The following is a 19570-nucleotide window of genomic DNA, read 5'->3' on the forward strand; positions in this document are numbered from 1 at the left end:
ATGTTAAAAAATTACATTATAATTTATAATGGAGTAACACTGTGAGATAGTTAATAAAAAGCAAATGGAAGAATTATTATATCAATATATATATATATCAATATATATATATATATATATATATATATATATATATATATATATATATATATATATATTGATATAATGATTTATGTCAGAATCATGTCAATCATATCAGCTTAAAAGTTTTTAAAAATGTCTAAAAGATTTTGCGTTTACATTAAAAGTATCTGATCTGATCAGGATTATGCAGTTACTGAAAATGAATGAAGGAATTATTCTATATTTCAGTCACACAAATAAATCACCTCTGACTGTTATGAAATACTGGCGACTCCTTACAAAACGAAATAATCATCTCACAATAAACATCATTTGAGTGGTGACCATTAAAAGCAGCAGTTTTTTAAAAGTTTTTTATGAATGTCTCTGGAGCATACAGGTGCCAAGACCAAGTGCTAAAAGCAGTTGCTGAAGCTTTCGACAGCACTATCGGCCAGACCAGACGTCTCCGAAAGGTAAGATCCAGCATCTCCTTTGTGAAGGCGGGAGAACATCCAAACGCCAAGTTAAAAACTCAGACGAGCCTCTTGAGATCGGCACAAGACTGGCAGATGAGAGTTGATCTGGGGAAACAGCTTAAATTTCTGGAAAACATCACAGAAACTTCTCTGAGGCCAGACATTGTGCTGACATCAGACTCATCAAAACAAGTCATTATGCTGAAGCTGACAGTACCGTGGGAGGAGAGAATGGAGGAGGCCAATGAGCGAAAGAGGGGGAAATATACAGAACTGGTGGAGGAATGTTGCAGTCGGGGGTGGTGTGCACAGTGTATGGTGCCAGTTGGGGGGGTGGGGGGGCTTTGTAGGGGAGTCACTGTGCAAGGCCTATAGCCTCCTGGGCATCACTGGAGCCCAGAAAAGGCAAGCCATCAGGAGAGCTTCCGAAAGCTGCAGAGAGAGCATCATGATGGCTGTGGATTACCAGGGACAAACTGTGGTCGAACGCTGCTTGGACACAGGCCGGGACTCCTGGTTGGATCACCAGGATGAGGGGGTCTGAAGTTGAAAGAACCGAAACCCCTAAGGACCCCTGGTACTGTCACTGATGATGTGTCCAAGGACATCAGTAGACGTAGACAGTAGTAGACAGTGTTTTTTTTCCAAAAAATGTTTATTTTTAAAATGTACAACATGGTTAAAGACTGCAGAAAGTCTCGTTGGGCCTTAATGTTTATCAGTCTGCTGAGAGAAGATGACAAGGAAACAGTTAGAAAGTGAGACAGACAGATATAGCAAAAAATGAATGACTGAGATACATATGAGAGAGAGAGAGAGAGACAGAGTATGAATGTGTGTGTGTGTGTGTGTGTGTGTGTGGTAGAGAAAAGGCTGGATTACCTGCAGTGGGCAGTGTGGAATACTGAAGGTTCTCTCTGCACTTCAGTGGCACTAAACTCTGCTCTGTGGCTATACACACAGACACAAAGTAATAAAAAAACACCTTTCATGAACACACACCATACAGCTTGGTGTATATGTGTGTGTGTGTGTGAGAGAGTGTGAGTTTGTGTCTGACCTGCATGTCTGTTTGTCACAGGAACTCTTGTTAGAGCTGCCAGTCGAGACAGGAAACTCTCCTCTTCTTTCTAAACACACAGGATCTTTTTTACATTTGTATAAAGTACAGATTTATGTAGATGTTGAACATCGTCAGTGTTTCTTAAGTCAGTATGCTCTATGTGTGTGCTGCTATAATACTTAACATACTCTATGTGTGTGTGTGTGTGTGTACTCACCTGAAGCTCCTGACTGATGGTTTGTATTTGGTGCTGCAGGTCCACCCTGTCACACACACACTCCTCCTCACAAACAGAGAGAAAACGCTGCTTCTGCTGCTCGACTCTAAACACACACACACACACACACACAATGGAAGCAATCAAATCACTTATTTTAAATAAAATATGCCCCCTCTCAATACCCTCTCCAAATCTAAACTTATTGTGTCTGTGTGTGTGTGTGTACCTTCTGTAGAACTCAGCCGAGTGCGGTTTTCTAGCCCAGTGGTTGAGCTCCCTCTGTAGAGACCTCACACACTCTGCTGTCTTCTGCCATCTCTCTCTCAACTCTGTGTTGAGACACACACACACACACACACTTCATAAAACCATCTCAAACAGTTAGGATTTGTAGAGATTTTGTATGATGCATAGGAGCAATGCTCACGTAAGTGTTGTTGTGGTGGGCGGAGCTGCGTTGCCGTGACGACTGTTTGAAGGTGCGAGCAGTAGTTCATTATGATAGTGGAAAGTGTGTCATGTGATACACACACACTGTCACATAGTGCCTTCATCAGCTGCTCCTGTAACGACGGACAGACAGGAATGTATGCAAGAAACACAGATTCAGTAGTTAGCTTACTGTTGCCACCATTTATTGTATTGCTGCCTCACCTTCTGTCCATCATTAGCTGCTGTCTTGTTGGACGGTACCGAAGTGTCCAATCGTAGTCGAAAATTGCAATCCAGGGCGTGACCGATCAGAAACTGGGCGTGGCTTCGAAGGAGCTCAGAGGCTCTTTCGAGGTCTGACAGGAGATCCTGCTGGAGGCTCTGAATGATTACAGAGCAGAAAAGGTAAGTATATTAAACGTGTGTGTGTGTGTCCATGTTAGTGTAAGTATGTACCTGTGTGTCTGTGTGTGAGAGCTGTGTAGTCATCATCTCTCTCAGTGTTGTGTTGTAGAAGTGCTGAGCGGTTAAGTGGCGCTGGAGTTCTGACAGCAGGAGGCGCTGTTTTCCTTCAATCACTGCAACGCTGATGGAACAAACAGCAGCTCGGTGTTGTGGAAGTTTAAAGCAAAGCACAACTAAAAAGCAATAACAAGGGCAATGATGCAAAATAAAGATCTGTGCCCTGGAGTAAAAGGAGCAGGAACTGGACAAGCGTCACAACTGAACATGACCAAGTAAGGAAAAATGGACAGATGGACAGAGGTTGAAATTAGGTGCTTAACTAAACGACAATATAGAACGAGAGGTGGGGCTAAAGGAAAGCATATGTAAAAATGGGTGGACAGATGCCAAGTAGGGGTGGGGTTACAGGACCTCTCACCTGTCCCTTAGGTCCTTCTGCCTGGCAATCAGTGCTACAGTAACCTTCATGTTCTGGTTGCTTAGATGATTGACTGCTGCAGCAGCTAATGCTTCCTGTTCAGCCCAAATCTGCAAAGAGCTATATCCATCAACATTCACATATACTCCTCACACACACACACACACACACACACACACACACACACCTGTTTGCTTTGCTCCAGCTGCTCTCTGAGCATCTGCAGCTGCTGGTGGGTGTGGCTCTCCTTCTGCTGCATCTGATTGGTCCAATCAAGCTCCAAATTGTCCAGAAGTGTGCGGCTGCGTTCCTCAGAAAGGGCGGAGCTTGTAGTGAGCGCGTTCGCAACACATTCTCGCCACAACATCCGGACACTTTCGGAACAACTACAAAACAATTTCTGCAACACACACACACACACACATTTTACATTATATTTAGATCCTTTAAGGGTGGAGGATTAAGTCAGACATACCAGCACCCACCTTCCACAGGTCACACACAGCATCGGACACTTTCCTGTCTTGCTGTAGTTCAAATTCCTGTCTCTGTGTCCAGTGTTTTAACTTCATCTCTGCCATCAGCTGAGGCACAGATAGTGACATCATCAGTCATTTCAATGGGAGGGGTTTGTCATGTCTAATGGCGTCTTTAAATTATGTCATACGTGGAAAGCACTACTCATATTTGAATACGTAGTGATCAGGAGGAGCTAGTCATGTCTAATAACAGAGATCCAGTTACAGATGCAAATGAATAGGAAAATTAGGAGCCACTGGTACGCAGGTACGTTACCTTGGCAACCTGCTGAGCATCTTGATGATTGTGAGATTGGATCGTGTGAATCTCTTTGTTTTGAGCCTTTAACATCTTCCTCAACCTCACATCGATCTTCTTACAGTGATCACTGACCAGCTGCAGAGTGTGATCTGTGACCTCTAAACACACACACACACACAATCTTGAGTTCATGAAGTGTGTCACAGTTTGACAAGTGTGTTGAATGCAGTGTGTTTGTGTTTCTGTGTGTGTTTGTTGCATACGTTCAGAGCAGCGCTGCAGCTCATTACTCAGCACACTCTGTAGCTCACTGATCAGCTTCTCCATGTGATCAAACTCCAGCTGTCCGTCAGCTGTCAGCTCCTCCGCTGATTGACTGGTGAGCTGGATCAGAAGCTCCGCCTCCTGCCTCGTTAAAGCAGTCCTAATTCGTAGCCATCCAGATAACTCCTCCCACCACTGCTGCCTGTCCCACAGTGTCTGAGAGAGAGAGAGAGCTAGTGAAAGAGCATGTCTAACTAACAACATCTATTTAAATGATCTGTCTGTCTATCAGTCTACTAGGTGTTTAAATTTACACATATTTAAAATATCTGTCTACATATTAGGGGCATTAATTAACACCACCTATTTCAAACATTTCTGTCTGCTTGTCTATGGATAGACTGTGTAATTAAAGCATATGTGTGTGTGTGTGTGTGTGTGTGTGTGTGTGTGATGCTCCAAACCTGAATGATATTAGAATGAATGTCTTTCAGTTGCTTTTCCATCAGCAGTAGGCAGTTGATGAGCGTACGTGTCACTTCCTGCATGACATTAGTTGGCATGCTGCTATGGAAATGTTGACCAAGCCGCTCCAGCTGTTTAGCAAAACTCAGAACCTACACACACACACACGCACACACATATTGTAACACACATCTGTAAACAACAGTGATAGTTTTCATAGGTCACACGTAAATCAGTTCACTGTACTGTTGGCATGATGTTAATCAGTGCTTTATGTATATGAAATATGACAGCTTTCATCTTTTCATCCAAATACCGTATGCAGTGTGTGTTCCAGTTTCTCTCTTCCTGCCATTTTCACTTCTTCTATGGAACAGATTGGCTCCGCCCCCATTTTGGACCTCCAGAATTGTCCAGAAGACGATTCCTTTCTCAACATCTCTAATTCCTGCCCAGAGTGAACGTGAATAAACGAGTCTTTTGCTTGTTCTTTCCCACACAAAGCAACAACAACAACACAGTATGTTTTGTGTATACATTTTGAAATGAAAGACAAATCTAGAATGGTTGAAGTTTTCACACTTGAACTCACACACACAAACAGATACACACCTTCTCCTGCTGCTGTAGGAGTCGATCATCTGTGCTGAACAGAACTTGAACAATCTGAAAAAAAATCTAAAATAATAAAAATAATAACAATAGATTAGTATATAGTGAAAGTCTATGAATTGTGAATGTAAGTAAGTAACTCTTCAAATATATACACCGATCAGACATAACATTATGAGCACTAACAGGTGAAGTGAATAAGACTGATGATCTCCTCATCATGGCACCTGTTAGTGGGTGGAATATATTAGAGGCCGCAAGTGAACATTTTATCCTCAAAGTTGATGTGTTAGAAGCAGGAAAAATGGGCAGGTGTAAGGATTTGTGCGAGTTTGACAAGGGCCAAATTGTGATGGCTAGACCACTGGATCAGAGCATCTCCAACACTTGTGGGGTGTTCCCGGTCTACAGTGGTCAGTATCTATCAAAAGTGGTCCAAGGAAGGAACAGTGGTGACCCGGCGACAGGGTCATGGGCGGCCAAGTCTCATTGATGCATGTGGGGAGCGAAGGCTGGCCCGTGTGATCCGATCCAACAGACGAGCTACTGTTGCTCAAATTGCTGAAGAAATTAATGCTGGTTCTGATAGAAAGGTATCAGAATACACAGTGCAGGACGGGTCAGGGCTGTTTTGACAGCAAAAGCTGAACCAACACTATATTAGGCAGGTGGTCATAATGTTATGCCTGATTGATGTATGTGTGTGCATAGGTGTGTGTGTGTGTGTGTGTGTGTAACCTACTCCCCACTGTTCCTTTTGTAACTGAGCCATATGTTGATGAAGGTTCTGCAGCGTCACACACAGCAGACTGAGTCTCCTCTCATCACTAACACACACACACACACACAGCTTCAGAAACACCCTTGGTATATTTTGTTAGTGTGTGTGTGTTAGAGGGGGAAAAAAGTACCACTAAAGAAAAGAAATAACCATTTGCTGATAGTTTACAAGAATGAGTTAATATAAAAATTTTAAATTATTAGAAATTTTAATATCATTACATTCCAGTCCACTTGTTATGTTGTGTACTCACTCTGGGTAGGACAGTGTGTGTGCATAGTGTTGTGCTCTCCTGAATGTGAGGTTCGCATGGGTTTTGTGGGCGGGGCCAAATGAAATGCTCTCATCCTCATCACCGCTCTCATCCGGCCAATCAGAAGACGAGGAGGCGGAGTCGTGGGGAGAGGGATCGGAGGCTCCATCTGCTAATGGCTAAGAATCAGATCATCCAAATGAGAATAGCCAAATAATTTTAATAATAAATTGAACTTTTAAATGTAATAAAAGATGAAAATAACAAATTTAACAGGAAAAAGGAAAAGGTGAAATAAACCTAAATACTAAAATCATGTTTCTGGAAATGCATCCATAGCAACAGTTTTGTGTATGTAGCTTAATAATTCAATAATAAACTAATTCAAATAAATAAATAAATAAAATAAAAACCACCAGATTTACTAAATGTGACAATTTTTTTTCTTCTTAACTTCTTAAGACTTTAATATAACTGGATTGAGTTCTTTGAGATACCTGTGCCGTCATATTTTGATCCTGATGGTACAGAAGATTAGCTTTTATAATATTATAAAGCTTGTGTGAGATTTTGCTTCTTTATTCACGCTCCATTTTCTCTTTCCTATACATTTCTGTCTATGTTTAGCTTTATTTTGTCTCGTTTGCCTCAATAAATCATGTACACAGTGTATTTAATGCAGAAGCATTCCTGTTCATGAAGGGTGCCAATAATTCTGGAGGGCATTTACAATATCGGAGGGTTTTTGGACAAAAAAACCTGCCGATCCAGCTAATTCAGTTAGCTTCGAAAGGTTAAAACATGAAAAGAAAAAAATCACTTACTCTGTATCTCTGGTTAATGGGATACACCACCCTCGCCTTGAGCGCAAACGCACTGACGTCGTTGATCACAGGACTGTCTGTGCAGCTCACCTGAGATGCCAGCAGAGAGGAAGAAACGGTTAATAAAATGAAATTGAATTATTTTCTATTCATACAGAAGCTTGTGTTTCTTTCTGTGTCTACAAACTCTTTCAGCAGGCTCTCTGTCCCTTCTCATGTCGTCCTGCTCCGTTTCATCATCCCCCTCATCCTCATCCATAAGGCTCCACGGGTCACCTTTAGACTACACAGAATGTTAACTTTACCCCACAGGAACATTTAAACACACTGTAATGTGGTGGGATATTGGTGTGTTTGTGTTATGGTTTAAATCTGACACACTTTTTGTTGTTAGCATTATGAATTTATGAATATTAATCTGCGTTCAGAACAGATCGATTCACCGTGACGGAGATAAATCGAGAACTTATGGGATGTCCTGCGGTGATACTGGGACGTTTCTGGAGGGGAAAGTACTGATAAATCAGTGAACAGAGATGCTTTCTAATCTTCTTAAAGGATCAGAGACATAATGTTGACTGAGGATCATAAAAATCTTGTCATAATGAAAAGTTATTTCCCAGAAATACGTCAACCCGAGCCCCATGGGACACACTGGTGGATTTCCTAGGCTGAAGTTAATCTAGATGAAGTTCTTCTATTTATAGCATGCCTCCCTGTCAGTACAAGTGGCTTACTGCTGCTGTTTATACTTAATATATTTTTGTTACATTAATTTTTTGTATAACAATACTCCTACATTCATATAACAGAGAACTATAATTACAAGATAGCATAAAAACACAAAGTATAAGCATTATCTAAAAAAGCAAGCTCAGCTCTCCTTGTACTTTAAACAGAAGCGTGATATTCAGTGATCATCAACTTTTATATCTTTATAATGCCAAATTTTGTAACGTTGGAGCTAATAAAATAGATTTCATAAAATTACACAATTAAATTGACTCATTTAGTGCGTATAAAGCCGGTTAATATTAGTTTGATTTCAACATTTTGTTTCAATGCACAGTACAGGATTACAGAACTAACACCTGTGGATGCCAACACATCACCACAACACTGCGATATCCTTCCGCCATGAATTAGTCCCTAGCTCTGTAATGATGTTAAATTACAACTGAAGTGCTGAAACTGGTGAAAAATGTTATAATGTGTGTGTCTGCAAATGTGTGCATGTGTATTTATGTGAAGGTGTGTGTGTGTGTGAGGGAGAGAGAGAGAGAGAGACAGAGAGAGAGACGGAGAGACAGACAGAGAGAGAGAGAGAGAGAGAGAGAGAGACAGAGAGACAGAGAGAGAGAGAGAAAGAGAGAGAGTGACAGAGAGACAGAGACGGAGAGACAGACAGAGAGAGAGAGAGAGAAAGAGAGAGAGAAAGAGACAGACAGACAGAGAGAGAGAGAGAGAGAGAGAGAGACAGAGAGAGAGACAGAGAGAGAGAGAGAGAGACAGGCAGACAGACAGACAGAGAGAGAGACCTTTGCAGACAGACAGTAGGGTTTAAAGAGGAGTGTGTGTATAAACATGGCGGCGATCATTCCCAGCAGCAGTCCTGAACACACACTTCCCAGCAACACACCAGAGTGGAGAGACACACACTCTGCTTGCTGCAGCAGCACATCGCCAGAGCACACCATCCTAAACACACACACACACACACATTTCACTCCAAAACTGATTCAAGTTTCTGTAGAAGAGGAATCAGATGATAAGACCACACAGTATAGTAACTTTGGAATTGTTTTATTAACTGCTTCCTGAAATGAACAGACAATGAGATCCATAATCTACAGCAGAGGTCATGAAACAGTGAACTGTGAACAGATCTATAACTGTATTTTAGTAGACTTAATCCAAAAAATGACCACAGACCATCAGTGACGCCGGATTAATAAAAATGAACCAGGGCGGCTTCTGTAGCAGCTTTTTATGTAAATTTAGCTGAAGGCAGCTGACCAGACCAGAGACCAGATCATCATTGTAACTGTGCCATGCTATGACGTCACAACACCAACACTTTCCACAGGAAACCAACAAACCCACAACAAATATTACATCTAATGTGTTTCTTCTTGGCTTTTCCTTTAACAATTAATAAATGAGAAGTATATGCTTTATTATGCGCGTGCAAATTAAATATGAAAACAAAAGTGACTCTTCTGACACGCGCCATGAGTTTTCGTTGCTATGGTAACTTTCTAACGGGTTTACTAATAAACTAATGGCTATGAGGGTTAAAATGGCGCTCCGCGCATGCGCGGAAATTTTGTTCTGCTACTTAGACTTTTACGAGATGTTTTGAGAATTAAAAAAGCCATACAGACACTACGACTGGACACGTAAACATGTTGCAACATACCTAGTGCGTGTGTTTGTAGTCCAGCCTTCATTAAAACAACATCCTCGCGCGCACACAGATTAGAAATCTCACCTTTTCTCCTTTTCAACGCACAGAAACACGATCCACTTTTTGACCAATAGCATAACGTGTCTTCTCAAAGACTAGCCAATGAGAGTCAAGAGGGCGGAGCCCCAGTGCAGAATTCCTAAAGTTTGGAGATTTGGGAAACTTGAAAGTGTCAGACTCCACCCCCTTTTTCCCAAAACTAAACAACATGGAGCAGAAAAAGCGGAAGTGCATTTCAACTCTTGTGGATGTTCACGTTCAGAGTGTTTTTCTTTCCTAAATGACCACACGTGTTTTTTATTATTTTTTTTTAACGTCCGTGTAATGATATGAGAGAATTCCGTGTGAGTGAAGGTTTATGGCGCTTTATGACTTTTGGTCGTAGATGTTAAATGCGTTGGTCTCACGCAACCTTCTCTTTCTACTGCGCGTGCATCCTGCTGTGTGTGGCGCGAGCCGATCAGCGCTTCCACGATGCGCGCGTGCTTGCTCTGAAACCGGAGGATAACGGCACAATCCCCGTGCCGGATGAGCGCGGGACCAGTGGTCAGGTAGGGCATGCATATTGAGACAAATGCATGCATGTTCATTTGATATGACCGTGTTAAGTACTCACCTTATTAGTGAAGGTACACTCTCTATCTATCTATCTATCTATCTATCTCTGTGTGTGTTGGTTTGTGAGAATGCCTGTGGTTAAAGGAAAAGTCCAACCTGTAACACATCGAATATGTTTATGTAGAAATATGTGTGATGTGCTTAGTGATAATGGTGCAGAGTTGTTGGTTGGTGCTTTATTTTCGTTATTTCTGTCAGAAGTTAGTGGTTTTGTGTCCCGTGACGTCACAGGGGGATTGCTTGTATAGATTACCCTGCCTGTCATTACTCGATCCGTACTGCGCATGCGCGGAAACTCTAGCCAACAACACATTATAACATTACATTATCAGTAGTATTATAGATTCCTGCCGTATAAATAAACTGTCGTCAATCGTTTCGTCATACTTCAGACAAGACGTAGACACATTTCTGCACATGCTCATCGTGTTTCCGGTACGGATCGAGTAGCGACACTGCCATCACATTCGTTACACTTAGCTGGCTAGCTTGTGGCTAGCAAAAGACACTCTTTGTAATTTGAACTCAGAGACAAAGGAAATGAGATCATTCCGAGCTCCGCTGTCCAAATTCTCTCTCTCTCTCTCTCTCTCTCTCTCTCTCTCCTAGAATGAAACACTGACTCACTAACCCACACACTTTGCTGACTGCTTCTTTCAATCACTCACTGTCCTTCTCACTGACTGACCGACTCACTGATCCACTCATTAATGACCATCTCACTCTCTCACAGTCTCACTCACTGACTCAATTCCCGCTTCACACAGTGTTTGCGACTGATTGTGTCTTTGTTTATACAGAATCATATCAGTTTATTCAGGCCTGTGGTGGTGAATTTCACTCTGAGGATCAAGATTATGGAGGTGTTTTGTTCATTATATAAATAAAATGGAGTTGTTCTCTCTGTGTTATTGTTTTGTGCAGTGCCTTGGTCAGAGGAGTCGATCTGAGTATTTGGACCTCAACGCAGGTAAAAACTCTTCTTTTGTCACACTGAGACACGCTGCAATGGCGGAGCTGGTTTACTGGAAAATTACAACTATTTTACTTTGTCCTAAAAAGCAGGAAGCACTTCCATCGTAACTCAGCAGAATGAGGAAGTCGCTCTCCGCTCGGCGGCCCCTGAAGGCCCCTGGGGACACAGCCTGTATGCTCTGATTGACCAGATGAAAGAGACAGTGCTTAGGCGAAACTACCAGAGAGAGCCACGACACACACTGCCTCAGGTGAGACCTGGTTAGCTGTCACCTGTTTCACATCATACTGCTATTCTATGTATCTCAGTGTGATTTAGGTCTGCTTCCTGTTGCAGATGGGGTCTGCTGGAAAGTCGTCTGAATTTCGTGTCCAGTTCCAGAAATGTGCTCAGGTACTACCATCTGTCATCTGTCTCTCTCTCTCTCTCTCTCTCTCTCTCTCTCTCTCTCATTCACTCTTGGAATATCTCCCATTATGTCTCTCTCAGCAGTCTCAATGCTGTTTGTGAGACCTTGTTTAAAAGCTGCAGTATTTAAGTCCCTGAATAACTGACTGACCACATCGTCTGTTGAGTCCATCTCTGGTCTATGAGATATTAAAGGATATAAAGAAGCCCAGCATGTGCTTCTGTTGAATAGCATTTATTTTCTGTGTGTGTGTGTCAGGTGGTAGAAGGAAGTGAGTTTCCCCAGGTCCGTGTCGAACTGGAGGTTAAAAACCTTGAGGGTGGAAGAGACCTATCACAACTCAGTATACGTGACACTATCTCTGACATCATCAGCCTGCAGAGCAGTGGGAACGTGCAGGACAGAGAGTACCAAACCTTCAGCACTGACACACTGTCTGGTAGACACACACACACACACAAACCTTTAGCATGGGCTCACTTCTCAGTACACACACACACACACAAACACACCACAAAACCATCATTATAATCACACTTATCTGGTTCCACACATACTAGGAGATCCACTTAATATTCCTATTAATTTTTAAAGATTTCATTTTATGATGTGCGTGTGTGTGTGTGTGTGTGTTTAGCTGGCTCCAGGTATGTTGTGTCATACACAGCGAGTGTAAAAGTGAGCACGCATGAAGATCTGTTTCTGCCAGCGTTCCTCACCTTCTCCAGCACGTCTCCGGTACACACACACACACACACACACAGGGATCCCTGCTAAATTCTACCTGCTGCTTAAGAATCACAAACTCACTGAGTAACTGACTCACTGATCCACTCACTGATTCATTGAGTAACTGACTCGTTGATTCACTCACTGATTCACTGAGTAACTGACTCACTGATTCTCAGGTTTCTCAGATTTACTCGCCCTCTCTCTCTCTCTCTCTCTCTCTCTCTCTCCCCGTCTCACTAACCCACACACTTTGCTGACTGCTTCTTTCATTCACTCACTGTCCTTCTCACTGACTGACCGACTCACTGACCCACTCATTAATGACCAGCTCACTCTCTCACAGTCTCACTCACTGACTGTGATTGATTGTGTCTTTGTTTATACAGAATAATATCAGTTTATTCAGGTCTGTGGTGGCGAATTTCACTCTGAGGATCAACACTACAGAAAAGGTGAAAACGCACATGCACAGAAGCGAGATTCTGCTGTTTAACATGGACGCTAAATAAGAATGAATTAATTCTGATGGGGTTTTTTTTGCAGGTGTGTATGAATCATGCCTTACACTTTGCAGGATTCTGTGTGGCTTTTTTGATCTCCACATTGCTGCTGGCTTCCACACTCCTCACTGCTGGCTGCTTCTATAAGAAGTGCTTAATGCGTGCACATACATATAGGGTGAGACACACACACACCACACACCACACACACACACTCACTTGTTTAACCTTAAAGCTAGTGGTGATGTCACATCAATTTCAGCACACGAGTAACCACACACGCACATGGTGCTGATTTGTACTCAATCTATTTTAGAAGAGGCGGAGCTTTAATATAGAGGCGGAGCCAGAGGAGGCTGTTTGTAACCCCAGTGACACAGCCAATGAGGACGCTGCATTTGAGGATAGAATCATCGATATCATGGCACTGGAGGATCCACAAAACATGTCACCTGCTCTGGACAAGTACAAACGAGACCCTTATATAAAAATAGATCAAATTATTGACACACTTTATTTATTGTTTTCTACATTCCTTCAGTTTAGAGCTGTCCTCTCTGTTGCGGGCTGCCGTGATGCTGGAGTGTGTGCGTGTGCAGATGCTGAAAGGTGTCTTCAGGGCACTAACCGCCGGAGGAAGCGGGTCCGGTAATGAAGTAAGCGTAGTGGACCTGCTCAGTCATGTGACCGACATGCAGGAGGATCAGAAGTCACAACTCAACACTCGCTCCACAACTGAAGCACACTCTGAGATACAGGTAACACACATATACGCTGTAAGCATTTATTAGTCCTGTGGTCTGTTTAAACCTGCTTTGTGTCTGGATATGTGTGCACATAGAATGTGGAGCAGCGACGTTTGGATGCGTTACGCAGAAGAGAAGAGCTCCACGCGATCATAAGTGAGGAAATAGAGGAGGCGGCCATGACTGGAGGAACACACATGGCCAATCAGCTACTACACAGATACTACATCTGTCAGGTATCATAGAGTTTGTAGCAGTGTCCTTAACTTATCTTTCAGTGTATTTAAATAATTAACTCATTAAATCAGTGATCGAGATGCTCCGCCCACAGGATCAGCTGGAGTCGGTGCTTGATCTGTTCATAGCCAATCAGAGAGCAGTGCTGAGCGAGCAACAGGCGCAGCGCCGCTTCCTGCTGCAGGGTTTGCAAGATCTACAGCATTCAATGTGTGACATGTTCAGTGCTTTCTCTCGACACATGGACAGCTGGTTCACCCGCATCCGCAGGTACACAATACTCTCTCTCTCTCTCTCTCTTTCTTTAAGATATAGACACTCTATCTGTCTACTGTTTTAATCAAAGTGCGAACAGTCAGGGCCAAAAATAATCGGCACCCTTTATAGAAGAATATGAGAATATTTTGTTCAAACAGCACTTCTGTAACGTCTTAACAAGGTGGAGATCATTAAAGGATAGATGGACCACCCCCTACACTGACCACGTTTGCTGTTTGTCCAGTCCAAAACATTCATTTTGTGTTGAATTCTATGAAGGAATGGAGTTTTTATCTTGTGTGTGTGTGTTTAGGGAGGGTGTTCTCTCTGACCAGCACTGCGTACACCAGTTGGAGCGTGCTCAGTCAGAGCTCCAGCGTGTCCTGAAGAGTTTCGAGGAAAAGCTGGGTCGAGAGCGTAGCTCAGCTCATTGTGACATCATCAGAACGAGAAGAGCGCGCATCTCCGAGACGGTACATGTTATAGCACATACACTACCAGTCAAAAGTTTGGACACACCTTTTGATTCGATGTTTTTTGTTTAGGGATTTATTTTCTACATTCTAGAACAATACTGGAGATTTCAAAACTATGAAATAACACACATGGATTTAAGTAATCCATATGTAATGACAACAAAAAACAGTCAGCTGTTATTTTAAGACACGAAGGTCAGGTGTACTGGAATAGTTCTTGCAGGAACAGTATTGTCAAGTGCATTTGCAAAACCCATCAAGCACCATGATGAAACTGGCTCCCATGAAGACCATCCCAGTAAAGCAAGACCAAAACTGACCTCTGCTGCAGAGGGGAAGTTCATTTAGTGTGACCAGCCTCAGAAATCACCAATTAACAGCACCTCAGATTAGAGCCGTTATGAAGGCTTTACAGAGCATCAGTAGCAGACATATCTCAATATCAACTGTTCAAAGGACATTATTGTGTATTTCGGCCGCCTTCAGCATTGTTTTACAATGTAGAAAGAAATAAACATCAGGAAAGACCATGGAATTAGAAGATGTGTCCAAACTTTTGACTGGTAGTGTATACGTTTCATGGACTTTTCATTACTTCATGTGTGTGTGTGTGTGTGTAGCTATGTGAGCAGAAATGTGAGCAGCAGGATTTGGTGTGTGGGAGTGTGTGTGACGGACCGCTGGAGGACTACCTGATGCGCTGGCAAACACTACTTTGTGCACACAACACACACCTGTCAGAACTGATCACACACCTGGACCAGGAGGCAGCAGCACACATACGACGGGTACACACACAAACACGCACATTTCTCTCAGCCATTATACTCGTATACTCTTATTCTCCCTCTCATGTGTGTACATGTCTGTGTGCAGGTCCTGGTGTGTGTGTTACGAGATGCTGTTGCTGACCTGAAGCAGGTGGAGTGTGAGACAAGTGAGTCGCTACAGGAGGCAGGCGTCCCACGTTGGCTCCTCCTCCAGCTGAGGGCGGGGTCGGTTGTTGGAGGAATCTTGGCTGACACGGAGGCGGAGCTTGGCGTTCGGAAGAGGGAGGCGGCTAAAATGCTGCGAATGACGCGCAGCAGGATTCAGACAATCAGAGAGCAGGAGCTGCTGGTGCAGAGAGAGAAGAGAGAAAGAATGCACACGTACTGCAGGTGGAAGATTTCAGTGTTAGTCAAGCTTGTTAGTTGTGTGTGTGTGTGTGTGTGTGTGTGTGTGTGTACCTTCCTCATTCTCTCTCTCTGTCTTTCAGGAGTGTGTGGGAAAGTCAGTGCTCTCTGTCAGAGAGTGATCTGCTGCGTATACAGTTGGAGTATGTGAAGAGTGTGTGTCATCTAGACTGCTGTCTGGTGCTGCCCCACATGCTGTCACGAGAGAAGGGACGCGACAATCCGACCAATCAGAGCATAAAACACACCCCCGAATACGCCTCTAGCAACCCGTACCCGATGTTCACACGTGCACAAGTGAGCTTTCCGACTTTTGTTTTTATCCGTGTGTGTGTGTTTTAGTAATTGACTTTCTCCCCTTTTGTTTCTCACAGGTTTGTGTGTGCCAGAATGAGGTGTGTGTGTGTGAGGATGAGATGAGTACGTGTGAGGAGAGAGTGTCGATGCAGGTCGCGGCTGTGCAGTGGGACAAACTGGAGAGGAGGAACCGGATTCTGGAAACACACTCTGCTTTGCTGAGACTACAAACATTGCTGATGCAGATAGTCTCACATGCACCTGTAGGGGAAGAGCTTTCACACGCCATACACACACACAGCCTGGTGAGAGCAGCTGATGGGTTGGAACTGTAACACACACACACACACACATAGAGACTGTCAGTTCATAGCATGTTCCTCTGTGTTCAGGCGTTAGAGGAGGCGGAGCTGCTCCTGCAGAAGGAGGAGTCTGAATGGGAAAGGTCCATGGATGGGTTTGGTCATCATAAACTCTTGACCCCTGATGAGGAAGAATTGTTCCAAGTAAACACAGAGTGTATGACCACTGAGTGCCTGCAGGAGGCACTGTACAAGAGGCAGCAGCTCACACACACCCTCACTGAGAGGTATGACCACACACAGGAGGAGAGAGTGTAAGGAGTTAAAGTATGTGTGTGTGTTAAATACTTTCTAGAAAAAGAAGTCTCTAACAGTGTGTGTGTGTGTGTGTGTGTTGTAGATTGACGATGGAGATCAGGAGGCAGCAGGTGATGGAGGATCTGAGGGGACAGCAGGAGCTGAAGAGGCTTTACACACATTTTGACCAGGTAATGGTGTGTGTGTGTGTGTGTGTGTGTGTGTTTGTGTGTGATTTTGTCAGTTAAACTCACGCTCTCTCTCTGTGTGTATGTAGAATTTCTATTCTGCACTGTTGCCTACACTCAGTTTGTGTTTGTGTGTGGGATTTTTGTTCCACAATGTTGTGTGTGTGTGTGTGTGTAGAAGATCGATTCCACAGTGTAGGATACACCCAGAGTGTGTGTGTGTGTGTGTAGGAGTTTGATTCCACAGTTTTGATTACCCTCAGTAGTGTGTGTGTAGGACTTTGATTCTGCAGTGTTAGTTAAACTCCTTTGTGTGTGTGTGTGTGTGTGTGTAGGACTTTGATTCTACAGTGTTAGTTAAAATCCCTTGTGTGTGTGTGTGTGTGTGTGTGTGTATGTATGTGTAGGATCTCCTCCTTGTGTCATTGCTTGTCAAACTCAGTGGTGTTCCAGAACCAGTTCTCCAGCAACTCCTGTGCCTCCTGCTGCCTACACAGCCTGAAGGAGAACTCCAATCACTAATACACACACTGGCACCTAAAGAAGGGTAACACACATACACACACACACACACACACAATCTTATACAGTTATGTGTACACTATTACTATATTGTGTGTAGGCTGATATTAGGACCCTGCTGCCATCTGGTGGACAGACTGAGGAATGATGTAATCAGCAAACACATGGCACCTGGCTCTCACACTCACACTGACAGGTGAGGAAGGTGGCTCCTGCAGTCCACACTCCCTATTCGTTCCTGTGTTGTTTTGTCTATGCATAAACATCACATAAGTACAAAAGTTACACTTACACCGATCAGGCATAACATTGTGAGCAGTGAGAGGTGAAGTGAATAACACTGAATAACACTCCTCATCATGGCACCTGTTAGTGGGTGGGATATATTAGAGGCAGCAAGTGAACATTTTGTCCTCAAAGTTGATGTGTTAGAAGCAGGAAAAATGGGCAAGTGTAAGAGTGAGTTTGACGAAGGGCCAAATTGTGATGGGTAGATGACTGGATCAGAGCATCTCCAAAACTGCAGCTCTTGTGGGGTGTTCCCGGTCTGCAGTGGTCAGCATCTATCAAAAGTGGTCTAAGGAAGGAACAGTGGTGAACCGGAGACAGGGTCATGGGCGGCCAAGGCTCATTGATGCATGTAGGGAGTGAAGGCTGGCCCGTGTGATCCGATCCAACAGACGAGCTACTGTTGCTCAGATTGCTGAAGATAATGAAGTTAATGCTGGTTCTTATAGAAAGGTGTCAGAATACACAGGTGGTTATAATGTTATGCCTGGTTGGTGTATATTACACTATATTACTTATAGAACTGAACACAGGTAATTCGCCCTTCGTTGTTGATACTATTAACACTCTATTCTTTATAACTAAGTGTGTGTGAGACATTATGCACCTCCCCAGACTCCCATGATGCACTGTTTCCCTCAGAATGCTGAAGAAGAAGCAGAAGCTTGTGGAGAAGCTCTTCTCCAGATCCCATGCTGACCAATTAGGACATGATTCACAACAACCAGCATGCAGCCTGCCGGTCACTGAGGCGGCTACACAGAAGGAAGCATCCTCCTCTGTGATGGGAGAGAGCACACCGGCGGAGATGGAGTGTATGAGCCATGCTGATGAAGTGGGCGTGGCTGAGGAAGGTGACATGGTGGAAGAAAAACTGTTTACTGTCCACAGTTCACCTCCACTACGCATTACGGATGCTTCACACATGCCACAGAGCCATGGGAAGAGGAAGAAGTTCAAGTTTAAAAAGGGAACAGTGGCTCCTCAAGAGCAGACGTGATGAGACAGTTCCTCAGACGGGTGTGTCATTTCTAATGGACTGCCTTTTGTAGCTGTAAAACATTCCTGTCAGATCAGTGTTGTGTGTAAGTAATAATAAGGTTGCTTAAGAATAATAAGCTTGTAATAAGTATGTAATAAGTATGTAATAAGTGAGTTCCAATAGCTCCAACTGGTTGTTCTCACTAAACACATGAAACATGACCTGATCAGGTGTTGGGGTTTATTTTGTACTGTTTACTGTGTGCTCAAAAGAAAGATAGAAAGAGATGAAAAAGATGAAGAGAAATAAGATTGCAGAGATCTTTGGAGTTTATGAAGATCTGGGGATGCAATTAGAAATGATTGAGCAACTGTAACAAAACAAAAGAGAGAGAGAGGAAAACTGTACATGATATTTATTCTTTTTACTGGCTTGTAATATCTTTTAAGAAAAAAAGGTTCTAGACATAATCTCTCTCTCTCTCTGTTGCTCTCTCTCTCTCTTTCTCTCTCTCACACACACACACACACACACACTGCATGCATTACTCAGTAATTAAGACACTTTAGATGTTTACAGTAAATAAAACAGATCAGGAGATCCTTTTAGTGACGGCTAAAGTGCAACCTGAGAGCTGAAAAACATGAGCCGTTAAGGAAGAAGAATAACAAAAGCACTAGAAGCATTGTTTCTGTCCTCGTACAACCTGGATAAAGTGTCTGGATACAGTGTTGTTTGTTTACACGTAAAGAAGAAAATGTTCTGATTTGATATCTCAGGTTACTATTACATTCTTTTGAGGCTTACTTTAACAAAATCCCACCATAAACTCAATCTAATGCCCTGAACAAACCTGTCTCAGAGTGAATCAAAGTCCATTCTATCTATCTATCTATCTATCTATCTATCTATCTATCTATCTATCTATCTATCTATCTATCTGTCTGTCTGTCTGTCTGTCTGTCTGTCTGTCTGCCTATC

The 19570-nt window shown here is 43.1% G+C and overlaps 2 protein-coding genes across 7 annotated transcripts; one reads left to right on the forward strand and one right to left on the reverse strand.

The window, feature by feature from the left end:
• Nucleotides 1–170: 170 nt before the first annotated feature.
• LOC131367622 (evC complex member EVC) lies at nt 171–9665 on the reverse strand. 2 transcript variants are annotated; one of them, XM_058413044.1, is made up of 22 exons: nt 9539–9665; nt 8658–8817; nt 7307–7402; nt 7120–7209; nt 6296–6474; nt 6004–6088; nt 5262–5327; nt 4966–5097; nt 4649–4801; nt 4184–4400; nt 3936–4078; nt 3626–3724; nt 3328–3540; nt 3141–3250; nt 2714–2843; nt 2480–2638; nt 2253–2388; nt 2052–2154; nt 1823–1928; nt 1603–1672; nt 1425–1493; nt 171–1265 (listed from the first exon to the last, which is right to left on the reverse strand). In XM_058413044.1, the coding sequence occupies exons 2-22, from the start codon at nt 8814–8816 to the stop codon at nt 1261–1263; spliced, it is 2520 nt and encodes an 839-aa protein (XP_058269027.1). In that variant the 5' UTR covers nt 8817; nt 9539–9665; the 3' UTR covers nt 171–1260. The 2 variants fall into 2 exon arrangements, with proteins under 2 accessions (XP_058269027.1, XP_058269017.1); XM_058413034.1 differs by having other exon boundaries at nt 171–1268.
• A 107-nt stretch (nt 9666–9772) lies between these two features.
• Nucleotides 9773–18815, forward strand: LOC131367595 (limbin-like). Of its 5 annotated transcripts, none has more exons than XM_058412987.1 (22): nt 9773–10137; nt 11129–11174; nt 11267–11430; nt 11517–11573; nt 11848–12028; nt 12227–12327; nt 12708–12773; nt 12865–12999; nt 13138–13286; nt 13363–13579; nt 13663–13803; nt 13899–14074; nt 14376–14535; nt 15159–15326; nt 15415–15698; nt 15797–16010; nt 16088–16315; nt 16403–16599; nt 16713–16800; nt 17205–17344; nt 17420–17515; nt 18250–18815. In XM_058412987.1, the coding sequence occupies exons 1-22, from the start codon at nt 9979–9981 to the stop codon at nt 18605–18607; spliced, it is 3525 nt and encodes a 1174-aa protein (XP_058268970.1). In that variant the 5' UTR covers nt 9773–9978; the 3' UTR covers nt 18608–18815. The 5 variants fall into 5 exon arrangements, with proteins under 5 accessions (XP_058268970.1, XP_058268987.1, XP_058268979.1 ...); XM_058413004.1 differs by having other exon boundaries at nt 13141–13286; XM_058412996.1 differs by having other exon boundaries at nt 11270–11430.
• Nucleotides 18816–19570: the final 755 nt, after the last annotated feature.

This window comes from Hemibagrus wyckioides, linkage group LG02 (genome assembly GCF_019097595.1).
Source record: "Hemibagrus wyckioides isolate EC202008001 linkage group LG02, SWU_Hwy_1.0, whole genome shotgun sequence".
Classification (NCBI taxonomy): domain Eukaryota; kingdom Metazoa; phylum Chordata; class Actinopteri; order Siluriformes; family Bagridae; genus Hemibagrus; species Hemibagrus wyckioides.

What these genes read in the sequence shown, in the direction of transcription:
- LOC131367622 (XM_058413034.1), bottom strand. Translation starts at nt 8,816, where the DNA reads ATGGTGTGCTCTGGCGATGTGCTGCTGCAGCAAGCAGAGTGTGTGTCT. An exon ending in ATGCTCAGCAGGTTGCCAAG is followed by an intron (nt 3,725 to 3,935) that starts GTAACGTACCTG and finishes TCTGTGCCTCAG; the next exon opens with CTGATGGCAGAGATGAAGTT. An exon ending in CCCACCACAACAACACTTAC is followed by an intron (nt 2,155 to 2,252) that starts GTGAGCATTGCT and finishes GTCTCAACACAG; the next exon opens with AGTTGAGAGAGAGATGGCAG.
- LOC131367595 (XM_058412987.1), top strand. Translation starts at nt 9,979, where the DNA reads ATGCGTTGGTCTCACGCAACCTTCTCTTTCTACTGCGCGTGCATCCTG. An exon ending in AGAATGCACACGTACTGCAG is followed by an intron (nt 15,699 to 15,796) that starts GTGGAAGATTTC and finishes TCTGTCTTTCAG; the next exon opens with GAGTGTGTGGGAAAGTCAGT. An exon ending in ACACTGGCACCTAAAGAAGG is followed by an intron (nt 17,345 to 17,419) that starts GTAACACACATA and finishes TATTGTGTGTAG; the next exon opens with GCTGATATTAGGACCCTGCT.